The 22,607-nt window shown below is 42.0% G+C and overlaps 1 protein-coding gene across 1 annotated transcript in view; it reads left to right on the top strand.

Moving 5' to 3' along the window:
- Positions 1-21,539, top strand: part of MICU2 (mitochondrial calcium uptake 2) — a 538,279-nt gene extending 516,740 nt beyond the window's left edge. Inside the window, 4 exon segments of the mRNA XM_040339327.1 lie at positions 14,248-14,419; positions 16,107-16,215; positions 18,130-18,287; positions 20,497-21,539. Coding sequence (XP_040195261.1) covers positions 14,248-14,419; positions 16,107-16,215; positions 18,130-18,287; positions 20,497-20,604 — 547 coding nt within the window. The 3' untranslated portion in view covers positions 20,605-21,539.
- Positions 21,540-22,607: the final 1,068 nt, after the last annotated feature.

Consider the following 22,607-nt stretch of genomic DNA (forward strand, 5'->3'; position numbering starts at 1 on the left):
ACTCGGGCAATCTTCTGGGACCTGTGATGTGTCCCAGAAAATTTCAGGGAGGAAGGGCCGTCTAAGCGGCCCAAGAGGAAGTGGGAGCGTGTCCGTAATCGTGATGCATCGCAGAATCGAATTGTTGACCAGATAATCAAAATCGAATCGTGAGACCAGTGAAGATGCGCACCTCTAGTAGTCAGGTGTAACTACCTGTCTGTTTCAGTTTACACAGGACTCTACTATTCAGGTCGGGGGATTCCCTGTAAAGTTATTGGTTCAGAGCTGAGGCAGTTTTCCAGTCCCGATTTCTGCAACATTCTGTTGTAAGTGTCCTAGCATGCTTCTGTTAGGTTAAGGTGGTTGTAAACCTCAGATATGGAATATGAACAAAGCATATCCCTCTATAGTGTGTACTTGTCTCAATTTAGAGCACTAAGTGTGATTTCAGTCTGCTGCTTTGTTCCTCCATCAGCATGAATCACTTCTGAGATGTTTTTCTGACACCAAGAGTAAAAAGATGACAGGGGAGGGACCTCCAGCTGATTGACAGACACAGCTCTGTTCTTGTGTGTTGTGTGAAAGGGGGTGTGTCCCTTCCCTCCAATCAGCCCTCAGAGCTATTCTCTGAGCTCTGCAGAGTGTAAAGTCGGCTCTCTGCCCCCTTTTTTTCCGGACTTTGAACAGATTTAGAGAAGACTGCAGAATTTGTTTCATCCCTGTGTATCACTCAAAGCCACTTAACTGGATAAATATGTAAAGGTTTACAACCACAAGACTTCCTCTGTTTGATGCTGAGGCTATGCATGTGCTTTTGCTACAGAAGTAACTGTAGTTGGCTGTTACAGGCAGCTTCAGCACTTTTCCTTTATGTACATTTGTAAAGAACATGTTAGTTTGAAGAGTGTTTTAGAAAGATGAATAGGGAATCTTTACAAAATCTCATGGTAAATAAGTTAATCAAGGAGCGTTTGTTTTTAAAATCCTTTTTGTATAGTCTGCAAATATACTGTATACACATAGTGTAAGGCGACTGGTTCAAATGGTAGTGTCAGCGGTAAACCATGCATGACACCGACACACCAAGGAACAGTCCAAGTTGGTTTGTCTTGCAATTTGTATTTTTTCAACAAGACTGCAAACAAATAGTTTCAATGCAGGAGGGCTTTGTACAGCAAGTCCATTGCATAAAAACAAAACATCTCATCGGTTTCTAACTAACCGGGTGCCACCTAAGGTGGTTCCTCAAAAGAAACAGGCAGAACTTATACCTATTTAGCATTCTGTCAGCACTCAGGGTTTCACCCAGCAGCAGGCTCCCAAAGCAGAGAGCCACATCCTAGCGAGCAAGCGAGCCACAAGCATCAGTCAACTCACCTACTGTATAAAAAGGCTTGTGGACAGCTGAGACTAATAACGAGGTCTGGCTACCAAGTAAGATGTAGACCAAGGAATGCAGGCTTCATCCCACCCAAATCTCTACAAAGCCTCTGGACTCCGGGACCAAGAACGGAACTTATTCCGATTCAGAGAAAACCATACATTTGTTTTCTACAAATTGGCTATATACCCTGGAACCCCTTACTATGTGTATGCGAGAAATCTAGGGTAAACACACACACCATTCACAATCCTGATATCTGATGTCAGAAAATACATGGAACACATTTTTGCTATACATTTAGTTATTAAAGACAGTGCTTCTTGCTTTGTATTACTGCACAGTGTTTGTACTTTACAGTTCCTTTATATAGCTAACTGACAGTGAGGATGCGGATTATAATCCTTGATATTCATCTAGTCTCTACATGGAGAATTTGCAAATCTCTGTATGAAATACAGTTTGAAGATAAAAGCATTGAAAACTGTAAAAACAACTTTCAGCATTGCATATATTTTAAAAACGCACTAAGATGCAGTGTATCAATGTGAACTAGATACATACTACTGAATAGGATTTTTACCTAAAATGCATTCTCCTGCTGTAAAATGCATGTTTTACTGCAGGAAAGCAGATATCTACAGCTACTAATGCCGTGTGTACTCTGTGAAAATGTCTCATGTTTAAATGGAACAGCAGCACACCCTAGTGGTAATTTTGTTAAATGGATCCAAGAATTTTTCCTACATGGCATAATTACAGTGTGTTTTATTTGTAAAACTGTCTCAGGGGAAAAGGCCAAGTTCACCTTTTGTAAAAAAAAAAAGACAAAACATGCACATGATTTTGCATGTAAAAAATTAGAATTGTACTTTTTTTATGCTGCAGTCTGAAAAGCATTGCACCCTCGATCAGTGAATCACAGGTGCAATGTCAGACTCCTGCAGACACTCGATACAGCTGTCTACCCCATCCCGCCCATATGGGCAGACAGTTACTGTACTAAGTACAGGAAGAGTCGATCTGCAAAGGTGCTCATCAGCACTCTCGTAGTTTATTGAGAACAGCACGCCATCTGCCGCAGTGGAGCACTGCACAGATGTACAGGATTCTCCACCACGCCAACTTCGCCAGACCTCTAGAGCCTGGCTACGTTACTTTCTTTGGGCTAGTCTTTTGGACAGATTATCCCTGCCCAGCCCACACACCAGATTCATATCAGTGTATTACCTGTGGCGTTCAGAGTTGAATATACCTGGAAGGAATCCTCTTTTTTTTCTGCTTATCAGCAGACTGTGTTTTGTTCAATACCCTGCTGTCTTTTATTATGATTTATACAAACCCAACTGGCTATCTGGTTTAGATATAGGCCAGTGTGTTGGTATCCAGGTTCGTGTTATTCTACTCAATATGACCTGTTTACCATCATGCTCCTGAAGAAGCGTTTCGACACGCAAAACATGTAGAGCAGAGCAAGGAAAAAATTAGCATACTGGACCCATGATTAAGGCTATACACTTCATATACCATTATTGTTTGTTGGATATGTACCTCCTACAATTTAAGTTTACTTATATAATTGTAACCCTTTGGAAGTGATGATATAGCATTACTCTGGGCCATATATCGATGAGTACTATACTGTTACCTATGAATGTACTTTTATATAGATTTCTAAATTAAAAACCCTTATATTTTTACATTGACTACCTGTGTGCCATTTAACCACTTGAGACCCGCGCTATTGACAAAAGACGTCAACAGCGCGGCTCTCAGGTGCCAAGTGGACGTCTTTGGACGTCTTTTAAAGTGCATTACCCGCGCGCGCTTCTGGGGGGCACGCAGCGGGTAAACACTGTCCCGGCGCATCGCTGGGAAGCCGATGCGTGTACCTGGCGGCCGCGATGTCCGCCGGGTACACGCGATCGTCGGTAATACAGCAGGGACGTGGAGCTCTGTGTGTAAACACAGAGCTCCACGTGCTGTCAGAGGAGAGGAGACCGATCTGTGTCCCTTGTACATAGGGACACAGCATCGGTCACCTCCCCCAGTCACCCCCCTCCCCCCACACAGTTAGAACACACCCAGGATACACATTTACCCCCTTCCTCACCCCCTAGTGTTAACCCCTTCACTGCCAGTCACGTTTATACAGTAACTTGTGCATTTTTATAGCACTGATCGCTGTATAAATGTGGTCCGAAATTTGTGTCAAAAGTGTCCGATACGTCCGCTGCAATATCGCAGTCCCAATAAAAATCGCAGATCGCCGCCATTCTTGGTAAAAAAAAAAAAAAAATCATAATTCTGTTCCCCATTTTGTAGGCGCTATAACTTTTGCACAAACCAGTCGCTTTTTGCGATTATTTTTTTTAAATTGTCGCTCTTTTTTTGTTTATAGCGCAAAAAATAAAAACCACAGAGGTGATCAAATACCACCAAAATAAAGCTTTATTTGTGGGGGAAAAAAAAGACGTCAATTTTGTTTGGGAGCCACGTCGCACGAACGCGTAAATGTCAGTTAAAGCGACGCAGTGCCGGAAGCTGAAATTTCGCCTGGGAACGAAGGGGGTTTATGTGCCCAGTAAGCAAGTGGTTAAAGTCCAATCTCCTAGTTCAAATTGGTGTCCATTTCAAATATATCGGGACGTTGGCACATGCATACTAGTGCATCCACAGTGTCACCCTGTGAGGGTGCACATTTAAGATGAAAAATGTGAAGAACCACTGCCCGCTGTCATGGGACGAGGGGTGAGGGGGATGCTTACACAACAAAAATGTACTAAAAATTTAAAATGTAAATACATAAAAAAAATATCCTTGTGTATAGAACTAGCAAAAATGTGCCATTTTCTCAAACATGTTGAATATGCATGGGAACATTGGCAGAGTGGCAGCAAGTGCTGAGTTGCGTGTCAGTGCAGTAAAGTGTGAAAATATCTTATGTTTAAATTGAACAGCAGCACACCCTAGTGGTAATTTTGTTAAATAGATCCAAGACTTTTTTCTAGATGGCATAAGTACAGTGGGTTTTATTCGTAAAACTGTCTCAGGAGAAAATGTAAAGGCTAAAAAAAAAAAATTACACATGTTTTTGCATGCAAAAAATAGCATTTTTTTTTTTTTTTACACTGCAGTATGCAAAGCATTGCACCCTCGATCAGTGAATCACAGGTGCAATGTCAGACTCCAGCAGACGCTGTCGACCCCATGCCACCCATATGAATATAAATGGGAACATTGGCAGAATGGTAGCAAGTGCTGAGTTGTGTGTCAGTGCAGTAAAGTGGGGGTGTGCAGAAGAGGTGGTAAGGTTGAGGGGGAGAAGATGAGAGTCAAATGTTGTGGCGAGTGTGTGTGTGGGTTAAAACGGTGAATGCAAGTGCAGAGCTCTGTCGGCACAACGGCTGCAAGTGCAGAAGAGCGTGATGGTGCAGTAGCCACAAGTGCAAAGATACACATTTCTGTTGTGGCAACTGCAGAGGTTGGCAAGTAAACATTAGGCAGTGAGTGGAGCGTGAATGTTGGTGCAGTGATGGCAAGTACAGATGTGCACGTTGGTGCAAGGGCTGTAAGTGCTATATTGCTTTTTGGTGCAGTGGCATAGAGTGGGGTATTGCACATTAATGCAGTGACTGTCAGTACATTTTTGCGTGACAATGAGTGGGTTATTGTGCATAATGGCAGTGGAGACAGTTGGGATTTTCAGGTTGGTGCAGTGGCATGAAGCAGGGTCAAGTGGCCAGGAGGGGGAGCACATAGAGCAGCGGTAGTATGGCCCTCTGGGAAGCACATGGAGCAGGGGTGAGGCAGATGCAATTAGATGGCATGTGACCTATCTATAGGAATGTACCACCACAGAGAGGTGCACGGCGAGCCAAATCATACTGAAGCCCTTCAACTGCAGCCTGTATGATAATCCTGAGCTCTCTCCTCATGTAATGTTCTGCAGATCAAATTTTTCAGGAATTCATCGCAGTGACCATTACTGCATGCACAGCAGTGTGTAGTCAGTAAATTATGGTGGCAGTAACCCATGCATGTGCAATAGCAAGCAGCCTTTCATGTTGCTACTGCGAATGTACAGATCATCACTGCCATTTGACTGCCGCCAGCTACATGTGCATTCATGGGTGTGCGCAGTCTATTTCATTAGGGTGTGCATCCCAAAGCTCAAACACATCTGTGTTTGTATGTACAGTATGTATATTCTCACACACACACTCTTTTATGAATAAATGTAAACAAACATTTTAAAATGTATTATAACCTGGACGGTGTAGGTAGAGCAGAGATTGGTGCTAGTAGGACAGTGGGTGGTGTCAGTCAGTGGCGCTCCCCCAATGGAGCTCCTAAAAAAACAAAAGGAAAAATTGTAAATTGTAAAAAAAAAAGGGAGACAGAGAAGGGAACAGAGGATAGAGATTCCCCAGTCCTTTTAACTGAAGCCTCTGCTGCACTGGACAGTGAATGAATGGGAAATTCTAAGCGGCTTCCTGTTCATGCAAAAACACAGTTTACCAAGTCTCAGTTATGAATGAACACAATAAGTTATCTGTACCAATCACTCACTGAAACATCCCCCACAGCAACTGGTGGGAGCGAAGAGAAGCCGGCGGCGAGGCAGAAAGCCGCACACCTGTGTGCATGCCTATGTGTTTAGTAAATACCTTGAAGACCAGTCACTACCACGCATACATTGGATCTCACTATCACATTGCCAGCAACATTGCACAGGCAGTGGCACCCCATGCATGTCAGCAGACGTAATAGTGTGCATACGTGGGGCATACAACCAGCAAATGCTGTACCTGCATGGGAAAATGGACACAGACACACCCAAAAAAAGTCATCATTGTACACAGGATGTGTGTAGCATGTCCAGTGTCTGGCTTGCTGCTGGGACTCCCTCTCCCAATATACAGCAATTCTCAGCTGTGATTGATAAATCAAAGCCAGGATCACTGTATATAAGGTGTCAAAAAAGCAGTTTGAATCGGTGTATATAAACCACACTACTTCAGATATGGAAAGATGCAAAGTAACGTCATACTTTTTGTATGCTTTTGTTCATTCATCCGCAGATCAAAGGAATGAACTTCTCTGCAGAAGTCGGTACAAAAAAAAGCAACATGGCATTTTAAAGAAAGTTCCTAATTCTAACCCCTTAATAAACTCTAATCAGGCCCTAATTAAATCCTCATTCTCCATCTCCTTTTTGTTTCCATTTTTTTAACCATTAATATTTTAACTTTTTTTTTTTTGTTTTGTTTAATATTTTTACATATTTAACATACCGATATATTGAAACATTTCCCATTTAAAAAAAGCGCAAAATTTAAGAAGAAAAAAACACTATTTCATTTGTAAATAACTTTGCAATATTTTGTACCAGAATCATAATTTTTGCCTTATTTTAAAAGGGAACAAATTCCCAATTAAATGTGCAAAAAATGTGAATGTTTATATGCAGTAACACCTATTTACTTTTAAACGAAACCTGCAAAAAAAAGTGTGGTTTGTTGTGTTTTTTATTGTCTAAGGATAGGGGGTGATTTGCAAGACAATATGATGAAAAAAAAGCTTTCTCCTTAAAAAAAACAAAACAAAAAACAATATCCTGTTATCTTTAGTAATGATAAAGATATCGCTGAATAAATAGGTCCCTAGCAGAAATGCAGAAATTGCTCTGGTCCATAGGGGTGAACAGGTATGGGAGGCACAGTGGTTAAGTAATCCTGGAATAAAAGTAATCATTCAATTGTGCATTTCTCCGTAACAAATTTCAGTTCAACTTCCAAAACATTATGTTCCTCTAAACAACCAAATAATGTGTACCCTGTGTTCTTATTTGGACCATTAAATCCTATTTTTAACTTGGAACTGGGGGGGGCGGAATTAAGCCTTAAATTATATGAAAGGAACACGGTTTATCTGCCCAGGATATGGATATGTCATTTAGGCGTTTTTATTTTATAGCACAGTCCATCTCTCTGGCATGTACAGTAAAACCTTGGTTTGAGAGCGTTTTGCAAGACAAGCAAAATGTTTTAATAAATTTTGCCTTGATATACAAGCAATGTCTTTATATAAGAGTAGCGTCCTGTCACAACAGAGTTTAAAAAAAAGAAGAGAGGAGCCTCTAAGTGTAGCAATATGGTTACATTTAATGAAGGTACAACATTTAGCAACGTATTGCTACACTTAGAGGTGCCTCTCTTCTCCTTTATATCCTGTAAAAAAAATGCTTTGATATACAAGTGCTTTGGATTACAAGCATGTTTCTGGAACGAATTATGCTTGCAAACCAAGGTTTTACTGTATTGATTTAAGCATTGATCTGGGAACACTGTTACCTTATGTTTATTGTAAGAGAGATATCCCTGAGTACACCCACTACAACCTCCTATATATCCCAAAAAGCAAATTTGCAAGGATAAAATAGATTTTTCAGACACAAAAATGTATTTGAAAATACATGTATAAAGACATTATTTAAAATGGAGCCATCAAATTGCATATACACTGTTTCTTTACAAAGCTATACCAATTTAACCAATAGGTTGGCTGGATTCCCCCATACAGCATATGTTGCATTATCAAGTTTCTCTAAACCACCCACGTTGGTGCTAGAGAATGTAGTATAGTGTCCCACAGAATCAAATGTGGGGGCCACAGATATAGCCAGGGTATCGGCAATCTAATTAATATGGTAAGCCTTTAAATGCCACTCTGCCCAGATGGATATGGTGTCCAACCCAATGAGAACAAGGGAGTTTACCAGAGTGATCTCAGGAAGGACAAATAACTTTATGCACCTTGTTGCCCCCATATATGCTTTTTGGTCCATGTCCGTGTCTAAGATTTTCACTTCCACTTACCTACTTTTTACACTTCTATATCAACTTGTACATCCGCTTAAACTCCTGAGAAAGTGCTTTTTAGCGCAAAACTTGTTGAGTAGGAAGCAATTAGCCATGGTTACAGCAGTGCCCGAGTAATTGTCACCATACAGATTGTCTATAGGTGTCACATGACATAGTACCATATTCTGTATCAGGAAATCAAGCCAACCCTATGTGTTAAATTGGTATATCTTTGTAAAGAAACAGTGTATATGCACTGTAATATGACTCAGTTTTAAATGTTGTCTTTTTATATTCATTTCCCAAATAAAAATGTACCCATTTATTGATCTAAATGCTTGTACCTGATTTGTAAATTTTCTCCTTGTAAATTTCTCTCTGGATCTTGATGGGACGTGGCCCAGTGTCCACAGAGCCACCCAGTGGTGAAGCATTCTCCTGGCTATTAATTGACTTTCCCAAAAACCTGGTAAATCATATGGTCTGCCCTAAAAAGTTTCTCATAGCCCCCAGTTAAAGCCAAGGCTTGGAAGACTGAATATATTATGTCATGTATCAAGAGTGAGCAGGTAAATCTAAACTTCAGCATGATATACACTTTTTTTTTTTTTATTCAACCAACATTCTGAAACAGAACACAGATCAGCACTGCAGCCATTAGCTGCATACACTGATCAAGCGCTGGACTGTTAGACAGAAGCCAGTCATTCTGCTGAACCTGCCGATGTTCTGTACATTTATACCAAACTTTAGTGAATAACCCCATTTTAGCACTGTTGCAATATTTTCTGTATAACTTTAGCAGTTCGCTGAAGCTTCACCTGTTAGAACAACTTGCACTGGATGCCTGCAGCAGTTTGTCCCTCTAGTGAGTCTTTTTAATGTGTTGTGGACCCAAGTACCACCTCTTAAAAAAGAAAATGTGTGTGTATATATATATATATATATATATATATATATATATATATATATATATATATATATATATATATATATATATATATACTGTAAGATTGGGGTTATTAGACTCCAGTGATAGATGCGTTTTCCAGTGAGTACGCCAATCCAGAACTGAGTTTTTAATGGCCTGGTAGTCCACTTTTATTTAAAAGTTCACAAATACAAATAGCAGCCCTCGCAGGGGGGTTCCACCATTTCTGTATCTTCCAAATCTCACTTTAAGCACACACCTAGCTTATTCCTGCCATCCGGCTATTTCAGGCCTTTAGCTTAGGCCCAAGTTTAGTTCCGCAGAACTACCCATTTCTCAATGGTAAGCACACACCTAGCTTCTTCTGTTAGCGTCTTGCTGCGCAATTTCTGTCCCTCGGAACAGTTTCCTGGAGTCAAGCTCAAACCTTGCTTCCTCCAGTCCTTCATGACATCTGCCTTCTGCAAAGATGCATCCACTCTGACTTCTCTCAGAGAGATCAGGGAACTACCTAGAGCTCTGTGGGCACCTTAGAATGGGGGAGGTTTACTGCATAGGCACTAAAGCTCTCTCTATCTTTTTTGTTTACACTGCTCAGAAGGACCCAAAAGAACTTGGCACAAGGTCCACTTCCAGATACAAGAGAAAGTGCCCCACATGCAATACAAATCTGTCATCTACCTTCACTAAAACCCTATGTGCCCCTTGCACTACAGCAGTACTAAACAGTAAGGAGGATTCCCCTCTTACCAAATTTTTAGGATCTTTCAAGGATGAGATGCAGTCCACCTTTCAGTCCTTCAGGAAACTTATTGCAGATACGCAAATTCCTTTAACGGTTAGACAACCAGAGGTGCCCACCTCTCCTACTCCGGTAGCATCAGGATCAGGTGAACCTGTGGAGAATGAGGAGATTTCCCTTAGAAATACTGACCCGGATTCCTCCCAGTCAGATTCTGGGCAGGAGAAGGGTCAGGATGACTCCCGCACACCCATCCGATTCAAACTCTCCCAAGAGGAAGTAGACGAATTGGTAGGGGCTATTCATGAAACGTTGGAGTTGGAGTTGAAGGAAGAAAAAACCTCACTCTCACGACATGATAAAATGTATCAGGGTTTAGAGAAAAGAAAACCTTAAGTATTCCCAGTACATAAACTGATGTCAGATTTGGTACTTGGGGAATGGGAAGAACCCGATAAAAGGCCAATCTTTTCAGGGGGATTGAAAAGAAGATTTCCCTTTGACGAGGACCCCAGTGCAGTTTGGAACCAGTCTCCAAAACTGGATGCCCCAGTGTCAAAACACTCGGACTTAGTTTTCCATGACATGGGACACTTAGGAGATCCCATGGATAAAAGAGGGGATGTGATCCTCAAAACATCCTGGGACACGGCTATGGCCAACCTTAAACCTGCCCTAGCAACTACGAGTGTAGCCCGTAATTTTGAATTTTGGCTTAAACAATTACAGGAACACCTGACGGCAGGTACCCCTAGAGCAGAGTTACTAGAATCCTTTCCCATGCTTTTTAAAGCAGTAGGTTTTATCGCAGATGCCGCGACTGAATCTGTAAAACTTTCAGCCAGGGCGGCTTCACTGTCGGTAGCAGCCAGGAGAACTCTTTGGCTCAAAATCTGGCCGGGGGATACCGCCTCTAAATTGCGCTTATGTAGCGTTCCATTTTCAGGTAAATTCTTGTTTGGCACCCCGCTAGACGAAGCGTTATGCCGCATACACGGCCGTTTTTCGGCATGAAAAAAACATTCTTTAAAACGTCATTTAAAATGATCGTGTGTGGGCTTCACATCGTTTTTCGGCTTCTTTCAAAATGTCGTTTTTCGTGTTTTAAAAAATTATCGTGTGTGGGCAAAAATGACGTTTTAAACCCGCGCATGCCCTGAAGCAAGTTATGAGACGGGAGCGCTCGTTCTGGTAAAACTACCATTCATAATGGAGTAAGCACATTCATCACGCTGTAACAGACAAAAAAGCGTGAATCATCTTTTACTAACAAGAAATCGGCTAAAAGCAGATTGCCGTCGTACGTGTTGTACGTCGCCGTGCTTTGTTCATAATTTTTCAAAAACGATGGCGTGTGGGCAACATCGTTTTTAATGATGAAGTTGGAAAAACGACCGTGTGTACAGGGCATTAGAACATACAGCGGATAAAAAGAAGACTTTTCCAGAAAAGAAAAAGTAATTTCCCACAAAGTTTTTTTCTAGTGGTCGCCCAACAGTGGTTGACTCCGTTGGACTGGATCGTCAACAGGGAAAAATCAAACCTCATTCCCTCACAGGAGATCCTGTTCTTGGGCTACATAATCAGTTCAACAGAACAAAAAACATTCTCCCACAAGACAAAATTGATCATCTGAGTCAGCGGGTAGCGCAAATACAGACAAATCTCCCTGTCACAATAAGGGAAATAATGTCAGCCTTAGGCCTCATGACAGCCTCCATTGCAGCAGTCAAATGGGCCAGGTTCCACCAAAGACCACTCCAGTCATTCCTCCTACAAAATTTGGCAGGAAAGGACTTGGAAGACAAGGTGTACCTACCCGAGAAAACAAAACAGGCCATCTGGTGGTGGAGAAACCAAAACAACCTACAAAAAGGTCTGCTATGGAACCCCCTGACTATGCACGTCCTGACTACGAACACCAGCAGTTAAGGATGGGGAGCCCATCTGGATGGACAGTGGGCACAGGGCACATGGAGTCGCCTAGAGAAGAAACTACCAGGGATCAACCAGTGGCAGTCGATGCCCTCCAGAACGCATGGACGTTCACCCTAACTTATGCCTTCCCCCCTCTACATCTTTTACCAAGAGTCCTCTCCAAGTTCAGGATGGAGAAGACTTCTCTTATCCTAATAGCCCCTTTTTGGCCGAAAAGGGCGTGGTTTTTGCTTTTGCTATCATTAGTAGAACGACCACCTTGGATGTTACCGTGCAGTCAGGACCTGCTATCTCAAGGTCCAGTACGGCACCCCAATCCAGCCATGCTAAAACTAGCAGCCTGGTATCTGAAATAGACATCCTGAAATCCAAGGGTCTATCGGACCGAGTGATTAAAACTCTGTAATAAAGTCACAAACCAAATACCAGAGCAATTTATCTTAAAGCGGAGGTTCACCCAAAAATCCACTTTTTGACATTAGCTGTAGCATACTGCCAACATCTGCAGTATGCTGTTTTTTTTTTTTTTACTTGTACTTATCGTTATATGAGCCCTTGTTTTCCGGCTCCGAGCGGGGAATCCTGCGGGGAATGGGCGTTTCTAAGCGAAGAGGAGTTGATTGACGGCTGCTAAGGTGCGTCTTATTCTCTGTTTAATCTTCAACTGCCATGTGCTGCATATGTGATCAGTTATGACACCAGCCATTGGATGGTTTGACAGTTTGGTTGAGAGCACAACCAATGTGACAGTTAGCATTCCCGGCATGCCAGGAATGTAACTGCTGTTTCAAACTGTTAAATTGATGGGTTTACTTCCGCTTTAAGGATGCTGGAAAGTTCATTTTGAGGGTGAACCTCCGCTTTAAACACTGGAAGAAATTTTATCTCTGGCTAACAGAAAATGGCAAAAGAGAATACGATTCTCCAACAATATTGGAGTTTCTACAAGAGGGTATTGACAAAGTTATCTTTAAACACAATTAAAGTACAAATCGCTGCGCTATCGGTCTATGTACAGCGATCCTTACAGCAGGACCTGCTTATTAATAGGTTTTGCAAAGCAGTTGCAAAGCAACGCCCGGCCCTATGCTGTAAAGTTCCGGCATGGGACCTGTCTATTATTTTAAAAGCAGTCTTTAGGGATACCTTTGAGACAATATCAGAGGCATCCTTAAAACTGATTACTTTAAAAACAGTCTTTTTAGTCGCTGTGACTTCTGCTCGCAGAGTCAGCAAACTCCAAGCTCTGTCAATCGGAGAACCTTATATGCAAATACTGGAGGATAGAATTATTTTAAAGACTGACCAGTCATTTATTCGAAAAGTTGCTTCTTCCTTTCACAAGAATCAGAACATCATACTACCTTCCTTTTGCAATAAACCTGCAAATAGCAAAGAGGAACAACTTCTGTGGCTAGACGTCAGAAGATGCCTCCTAGTCTATCTGGAAGCAACTAAAAAATTTAGAATATCGGAGGCCCTGTTTGTTCTTTTTTTAGGAAATCGGAAGGGAAAACAGGCTTCCAAAGGAACAATAGCCAGGTGGATTAAGATGCCCATCATGGAAGGGTACAAAACTCTGCACTTGGACCCTCCATAAGGCTTGAAGGCACACTCTACAAGGGCGTTGGCAACGTCCTGGGCAGAAAGAGCCGGCGCTCCCCCGGAGCAGATATGCAAGGCCGCCACATGGTCAAGCATGTCCACGTTCATTCGACACTATCGATTGGACGTCTTAAGTTATCAAGATCAAGCCTTTGGGAGGAAAGTCCTCCAAGCAGTTGTCCCACCCTAAACTGGTGAGTACTTGCTCATCCTCACAAGGGCTGTCCTGGAAGACGCCTTGGGAAAATCAGAGTTAGACTTACCAGTAACTCTGTTTCCAGGAGTCTTCCAGGACAGCACGTTCCCAACCTATTTGTTAAGTAGGTATATGTACATAGATGAAATAAATTGCATGTACGGTATTAACTGTATTTCAGCTCCGTCCTTCGGTTCTTGGATTAAAAACTGACCAGATGCCTGAGGGACTGCCTTTTTAAATAGCTGGAGGTGATGTGTTTCCTGTCCAGGGAGGAGCTCCATCTCTCAAGGGCTGTCCTGGAAACAGAGTTACCGGTAAGTCTAATGATTTTTTTATGTCTGTGTATCATCTGAGGCTGTTCAATTCACTGGGTATATGTGAGTTTGCATTCACTTTAAGGAAAACACATCTAGTGCCTACCTCCCATACCCCACCTTCTTTACAGCATACGGATTGCTTCAAGGCTACAGATGCACTTTAATGAGATCACTCTTTGTACATGTATTACAAGGGCTCTGTTTTTGCCTGTTCTGGCTTATATGTACCAGTGATTGAGGGATATATTTTGTTTTCTTAATATGTCTGTATCCTTTATTATTTTAGATTTATGGAGAATTTACAGACAGAAGTTCAAGAAATGGAGTTTGCCCAGTTCTCAAAGGGATTGAACTTCATGAGAAAGGAGGATTTTGCAGAGTGGCTGCTTTTCTTCACTGACGAGGAGAACAATGACATCTACTGGCAGAATGTGAAATCCAGGATTCCTCCAGGCGAAGTGTGTTCAGCAACTATTACTATGAGAGCCAATAAAAATAACATTGCAATGTTTGCCTCTGATCACCCTCCTAGCATTCTGTTTTCTGCCAGGTGTCTCACTCATGCTGTCGTTACCATAATAACTATAAGCTCTGCAAGTTAAGATTTTTTTTTTTTCTTTAATGCATACTTTACAACGTGGACATAGTTACATATGTTGAAAAAAGACACAAGTCCATCTAGTTCAACCAATAGAAAAAAAAACACAGAAAACTTCCATATACACAATCCAATACCCACTGTTGATCCAAAGGACATGTTCTGGTATTTAACCATTACAGGTGACTTTTCTATGACCACAGCCTTTCCTAAATACAATGCATTTGATTATTTAACCCCTTGGCGCCGACTCCTGCTAGCAATTTAAGGGGTTTGGCATTCTGGGAGGCGGGCAGGGCTCGTGACTGTGTGACCGCCATGATTTCTCTGCTTTAGGAGCATAATCAAATGTGGCAGCTCTAGAAAATAATTCTGCACAACAATATGGGCCATGTGTGGTAGAAATGGCAGCTTTGGTGTGGAAAATGTTAATGAACAACTGTATTCTTCTGGCTCTGACTTGGCAGGGGGCACATCAGACCTCTAAGAGAACCTACTGCTTTCACACAGAAAGCAAGGGTTCTTCTCTACAGCATGCTGGCGGGGCTGTATTTCTTAGACCAGAGGTCTCCAAACTGCGGCCCGAGGCCTTTGCTAGCCTTTATCCGGGCTTTGAGGCACAATTCCTCCCACTGACACAAACAATGGGGCACTATATTATCCACTCATACCAATGATGGCATACTATTCCTCCTACTAATAGGGGGAATACTCCTCTTCCTATTGACCACCAACCCTGAGGCCATATATGTTCTCACTGATGCCGGGCCGTGACTTTTTCTTCCCTTGCTGGCCCCAATCCGGGTCTCCTAAAGTCTGAAGGGCAATAAAGTGGCCCTTTGTTTGTAAAGTTTGGAGACCCCTGTCTTAGACTGTGGCTGTTTTCTAAAATAGAAAAAATACTATAAGACTTTGAAAACCTTTTTGTTTTTCATGTGCCTGTAATGTATTTAGCAATTCTACTCTGAAAGTTTGGTTGTGTTTTAAGGGCCAGTTCACACCAGACGCAGTTCTGTGTGCTTTTTTTTCTGCACAAAATGCATGCACAATGTTTTTCATGTATTCCAATGGCTCTAGTTGGCTTTATTTCACACCATGCCGTCAGTTTCTGCACCGAAAACTGATCGGAAACTGACTGCATGGTGTGAACCAGAGCCAACTAGAGCCATTGGAATACATGGAAAACACTGTGCATGCATTTTTAGTGCAGAAAAAATGCACACGGAACTGCATCTGGTGTGAACTTGCCCTTAATTAGAATTTTAGATGGGCAGTTCTCTAGCACACATGCTTTATAAATGACTACCTTTTATTACAATACTGTTATGCTCTGTGTTGCCTTACCTCTAGTGTCTGGCAGTATGCAAGCTGTAGTCAAGTGGATGGGCTTTGCTTTGGACTGGCCATCATTTTTTGTCTTGCATGTTGGTATCACCGTGCTGTTGTAACATACATATAAAGTTATACAGCCTCTCTTTGCGCACTCAGAAAATACTCAATGCATAAATTGTGCTTTTTATACTGATTGTAACACTTTGCAATTCCAGAACATCAGCTTGGAGGAATTTAAGAGCTTTTATCATTTTATGAACAACTTGGAGGATTTCTCCATCACGGTGAAGATGTTTAGTGTGGCCAACCGGGCGGTGAAATTAGGTGAGAACATCAAAAACACTGTATCATGCCAAAACTGCCCATTACAATGCAATTAAACATGTTTTAAGGTGTCTTTTCTTTTCTTTTTTTTCTATTATGTGGATGTAGTATTCATTTATTTACAAATGTATACAATAGAAACATATTAAAATGGATGCAAACCTAATTACTAACGTGTTGATGTAATTTCAAAAGAAATTTAAATTTTTAAATCTTTAGCTTTAATTGAAATAATAACTGGTGATTCTGCTATGAAGATTGTTTAAGCACTTATTTTATAAGGTGACAGTTTCTCCCAATTGTGCGGCTGTATTTTCACCCTGTCACATCTTCTGCTGAAGACTACAAACGACTGTTTCAATGCACACTATGTAGACATGGGGTTGATTTACTAAAACTGGAGAGTGTAAAATCCGCTGCCGCTGTTCATGGTAAACAATCAGTTTCTAGCTTCAGCTTGTTCAATTAAGCTTTGACAATAAAACCTGGAAGCGGATTGGTTTCTATGCAGACCTACACCAAATTTTGCACACTCCAGTTTTAGTATATCAACCTCATAGTCCACTGTTGACACTATCAGGAAACCCTCCCTGAGGAATAACATGCAGCCCTTGCTGGATTTACAGTAGGCAGACGGCAGCAAAGAGACTGCAGGAGATCTGCAACACTGAAACAAGGGAAGATAAAAGTACTCATTTAAAAAAAAGCAGATGGTACGCCATGTTTTAGCAAACAAAATATCCTTCAGCTGGAGTTTACATCTATGTTACACAACACACTTCACTGCAGGATGCTGTTTCAAAAGGCTAAGCCTACCTACACAAGGGTGCTCATCACCACAGTCTATATGCCAGAATTCCACCTATACCAGTAAATAAATTGGACAACAGAGTCAAATACTTACACTGCCAAATTCATGTGTGGTCTCCTCTTGAGTCAGATTGTGAAATTTGAGAATTTAGTGCATGGCTAGCTACAGTCAGCACATAACTGATAATTAATTGTCTGGTGGATGCAACTGGCTTTGTCAGTCATTAACCTCCTTATAAGATTCTATAATGAGGAGATAATATCTTCTCCTGATATTTTGCATCCACACGAACCATGATGGAATCTTATTTGAATGTTCTTTATATTAAATAACCATAAAAGATAAATGATGTTTGTGATGAAAGCATATACACAATTCCATTAGATGGCAGCCTTCCCGCATTTGGGTGGTTTGTTAAGATGTTAAAGCTGCTCTGTTGTTTGGGAGCCGCTGTAAACCTCAAGGAAGCATCATGGAAGGTCTGGGCTACCGTGATGTCATACACTGAAGTATGGGCGTGGCAACACTTCTTAAGGCTGCCCAACACCAGGAAGTGCTGGAATAAATAGATACCAATAGCAACAGAGATTTGATGTGCATAATACTAATAATTACAGTGTCAGATAGTATTGCATGTAATAACATAAAGTCAGTGCATACATAAAACTAAATTAGGGGGGAAGGGACAACGACAATAAGTTGATGCGTTTTGGGCAGTGCATTCATATAACAAAAAGAGGGGGGAAAATGTATATTAGTGAATTATATTCTAGGCTGTTGGTGTCGGGGGATTAAATTGATGGATTATAGGGGTTCTCCGCCTCAAAACGTGTTGCCCTGCCCACTCTGGTCACTTCCATGTGGTCCGCTGCGGTACAGAGGGGCTAGAGTTCGCCCCTTCCTGGATACTTCCTTCTGGTTCACAGCAGCTCTTCAACACCCAACATCTGTATTCAGTAGAAATAGTAGGCTGCTTGTTCAGCTAGGGACACTGTACTTCTCCGGGGGTGGGGGGCAATCTGGATTTTTTTTTATTATTGACATTACTACCTGTGTTTCTTGACATTTTGTAATACAAAATAATTATCATTTATTTTTACTAGCTGAATTCAAGAGAGCTGTTAAAGTGGCAACAGGCCAGGAACTATCAGAAAATGTGCTAGACACCGTTTTTAAGATCTTTGACCTGGATGGGGACAACTGCTTGAGCCACGGAGAATTCCTGGGTGTTCTGAAGAACAGGCTCCACAGAGGCTTAAAGGTAAGAGAATCATATAGGTTTTGTGCATTTACTCATTTGGAGGGAATGAAAGGAACGTACAATTATGAAGTGCCTATATCACATTTTGAGACGATAATATAAAATGTAAGGCTTCGCTCTGGGTAGATGTTAAAACACCATTTAATCCAGTTAGTAATTCATTAAAAATGTTTTAAATGTACCAAAGTCCCAGAATTTTTCTCGATATCCATCTCTTGTAATCCCCTGCACAGCAGCACTCTGATTAGTAAAGGTAAGGACAGCATGCTGAGACAGTCAAAGCTCTACTGCTTTGCACAGTGCAGTCAGTCTAAAGCCAGCCATAGACAGTTAGAATCTCGGCCGGTTCAGCAGAGATGATTCAAACTAGGGATATACCGATATATCGTATCGGCGCCGAGTATCGGTACTCGCGAAAATTCTCAGATTCCGGAAACCGATACCGGAAGTGACTTCACTTGAAAGAGGACCACCTCCTCCTCCCCTCCATACAGTGCCATCCCGGCCTCCTCCCAGTGGCATTGCAAGGTGCAGGCCCGCCCAGCTTAACAACCCGCAAGCCCTGTCTCCTCGCTGCACTCCTCCTTCCTCCAGCTCTGACCATCCACGCAAAGCACTGGATCTGGGCTCTCTCCCTGTACTATTTCTGCAGTCTCAGTCTCTCCCCCTGTACCATGCCTGCAGTCTCTGGCGCTCTCCCTGTACCATTCCTGCAGTCTCTGGCTCTCTCCCTGTACCATTCCTGCAGTCTCTGGCTCTCTCCCTGTACCATTCCTGCAGTCTCTGGCTCTCTCCCTGTACCATTCCTGCAGTCTCTGGCTCTCTCCCTGTACCATTCCTGCAGTCTCTGTCTCTCTCCCTGTACCATGCCTGCAGTCTCTGGCTCTCTCCCTGTACCATGCCTGCAGTCTCTGGCTCTCTCCCTGTACCATGCCTGCAGTCTCTGGCTCTCTCCCTGTACCATGCCTGCAGTCTCTGGCTCTCTTCCTGTACCATGCCTGCAGTCTCTGGCTCTCTCCCTGTACCATGCCTGCAGTCTCTGTCTCTCTCTCTCTGTACCATGCCTGCAGTCTCGGGCTCTCTCCCTGTACCATGCCTGCAGTCTCGGGTTGTCTCCCTGCACCATGCCTGCAGTCTCTGGTTGTCTCCCTGCACCATGCCTGCAGCCTCTGGCTGTCTCTGTACCATGCCTGCAGTCACTTCTGCATGTTGCCTCTCCTATAACTCTCCTATCCCCATGCTCTTTCCCCCAGCAACCACAGCCTTTTCCATCCCACCGCTCCCACCCTACAATCCCTATTTCACCCCACGCTTAACTAACCTTGCCCTCACTTACCCCTCCTCTTCCTCTCTGCTGTCACCCAACTCCCGAACAACAACCCCCTGCCACCTCCCAAACCACCCTTCTTCCTAGCGATAGGTATTGGTATCGGCGAGTACCTGCAAAAAAGTATCGGTACTCGTACTCGGTGTTAAAAAATGGCATTGGCGCATCCCTAATTCAGACCATGTATGGGAAGGCCGAATGTACCCAAGTTGATCATTTGGTAGCTCATTGTCCAGTCTCAGGCTTGATATGGTGCTCATTGTTCAGTCTCAGGCTGGGTCAGGTCCCCAAGTAGGCTGCATTGCCTTTTTGCAGTGCAAGAAAGTCATGGAACTGGCTGTGTTGTCTGCCATGGATGTCTGGATCAGAACATTGACTGAGCAGAACTACACACGCTTTGGCAGGTTAATCAAATCACATATATCTGCAGGCTTGTCCAGAGTTATGCTTTAAAGTGACTGCCTCTTGAGAGGGGGGGGGGGGGGGGCAAGCAGGCAAGTCAGGACACTCTCTCTACTTTTCAGATAGAGAAAGGAGCTGTGTGTTTGGTTTTACCAAAGATATGTAGCAGTATAAATGTTTGCCCAAATTAATGAACAAAAATTACATTTTATAATAGAAACTTAAGTGATTTTTTTTTTCAAAAATTTTGCTCTTTTTTTTCACTTATCGCAAAAAAAATACTCCCAGTGGTGATAAAATACCACCAAAAGAAAGTTCTATTTGTGTGGAAAAAAAAATTATAAAAAAATTTGTTTGGGTACAGTGTTGCATGACAGCGCTGAATATTGGGCTGGGCAGGAAGGGGGTGAAAATGCCCGGTATTGAAGTGGTTAAGTATTGGATGTCACTCAGTTTACACTATGTTTCTTGTTTCTACAGCATGCCCCCCAACAACAAGGCTTTCAGGGTTACTTGAAATGTGTCAAGCGAGAGAGCATTAAAGGAGCTAATGAAGCCTGGAAACAAACTGGAAAAAGCCCTTTTTAAAGCATTTGTGTTTCTGTGTCCTGATGAAATGATTTCTTTTTTGTTTGGTTTATTTACTTGTATACAGCAATGTGCCATGTATTTAAACTGTGCCTTCTTCATTCATTGTTCCAGTGGGGTATCCTTATTTGTGTTCTCGGTGACTGTCTCTTATTTGCTTCCTATGTACCTGTACTCCACTCGCTACGAAGTTGAACAAACTTCTCCACAGATGCACATGAAGAACCTCCAGGGAGAAATCCAGGTGCTGTACACAACCTGGCTCCTAATGTATATGTACACTAACCCACAAAGTACACATGTACCTGAGGGGAATTGAGCTCTCTTAGGCCTGCAGAGAATGGAATACTGAAGTCATAAGCGCTCCTATGTTGATATATTTATCTGTACTAAGCTAAATTACCGTATAGGCTAAATGCCACTGCATCAATGTTTTGACCAAAGACTGGCATAGTATTTTTTAGCACGTTCTATTCCATACCAAATTGGCTGGACATCAATATATACAGTCATACATATATAGTCTGCAATAAAAAGCAATGATATGCTATTACAAATCAACCAATCCAAATCAATATAGCTGTTGCAAATCGCAAACCTTAGCAATTTTCCATTGACCCCCATGGCACTTCAGATTCCTTACACTTGTTACCCTCTCTGATTCAAAGCCCAGCAGTCTATTTCTGAAGACACTGTGTTTCAGGCACTGCAGTCTCCTGCCATCGCCTCAGGTTTACAGGGGTTGTGTCAGGGGACTTTCAGGACACTTCATCTCATCTAGTTCAGATTCGGGTGTTGATTATTCCGTTCCAAGAAATTGTCAGTGAGTGTTGCCCATCTCTCAGTTGGACTGCTTTTGGATGTCTCGGTTGTATCTGAATTCTAGTATCCCACAATAGACAATAAAGAAAAGATTTACAGTAAAAAAAAAAAAATTGAGTCTATTGGGCTTTCTGCCTTGCCTTTTGGTACTGCTTGTTTACATGCTGACAAGAGAAGGGGTTATACAGAGGCTGGTTTATGACTTTTATGTTTGCCAGTGCCCAGATGTCTTGTAGGCAACAGTATAATCTAGCTGTTTCTGAACTACTGTGTCCCTCAGTTGACTCCAAGAAAACACTTTTACTTGAGTATAAAAATCTTATTTTCTCATTAGATGGCATGGGTTACTTACGGCACCTTCAGCTTCCTTTTTAAACCTCTGTGTGTGCAGTCTTTTATTTGTGTAACCATGCATTTTTCCCGAACAAAGCATACTTTTTTTTTGTGACAAAAGTTGACAATGTTCTAGGCAGTGAGATAAGTGTCAGCAGCATGACAACCTATTGCTGTTCCAGAGTCTAATGTGTTTTGGATGAGTCAGAGGACAGCATGTCCTAACCGCACTGGAAATTATTTATAAAAGGTGGTCAGATACATTTTTTCGGGTCAAGAGCTTACATTGAAATGCACCTTGGGGAGCCAAAGTTGGTTTTTTGTTTTGTGTTTTACACACAATAGACTCAGCCATATTGTCCTACACTAAATGATACTCTCCATAATGGACACACTACTAATGGAGTTCACTAAGACACTGAAGTCATTCTCTGCTGGGAATTGTTTCAATACATTTTCATCCATCAATTATTTTATATGTATAGCATAAGCTGAAATATGACGTTGCTTATATCTGGTAAACAGCAAGTGTTTGTTGTAAGTGGACTCATTTGATTCATTATATAAAAGTATACGAATACGTGGGTCAATTTAGAAAGATGACAACTAAAAGAATGCAGATGGGAGAAATAAATTAGGAACTCCAATAGTTGTTCTTTTTGACATTCACATTTTATGTTCATATTTCTAAAACCGTCCTTCTAAAGTGAACCCTATCTATGGTAACCCCTCCTGCAAGATTGCAGTAGGTATCTTTAGGTAAAGTGTTCCCATGTATACTGTACACCAATGCAATACTGGCTGAAAGTCAATATTTGCATAGACTAAAGCACAACCTCACATTCTCA

Source organism: Rana temporaria, chromosome 2, assembly GCF_905171775.1.
Source record: "Rana temporaria chromosome 2, aRanTem1.1, whole genome shotgun sequence".
NCBI lineage: Eukaryota > Metazoa > Chordata > Amphibia > Anura > Ranidae > Rana > Rana temporaria.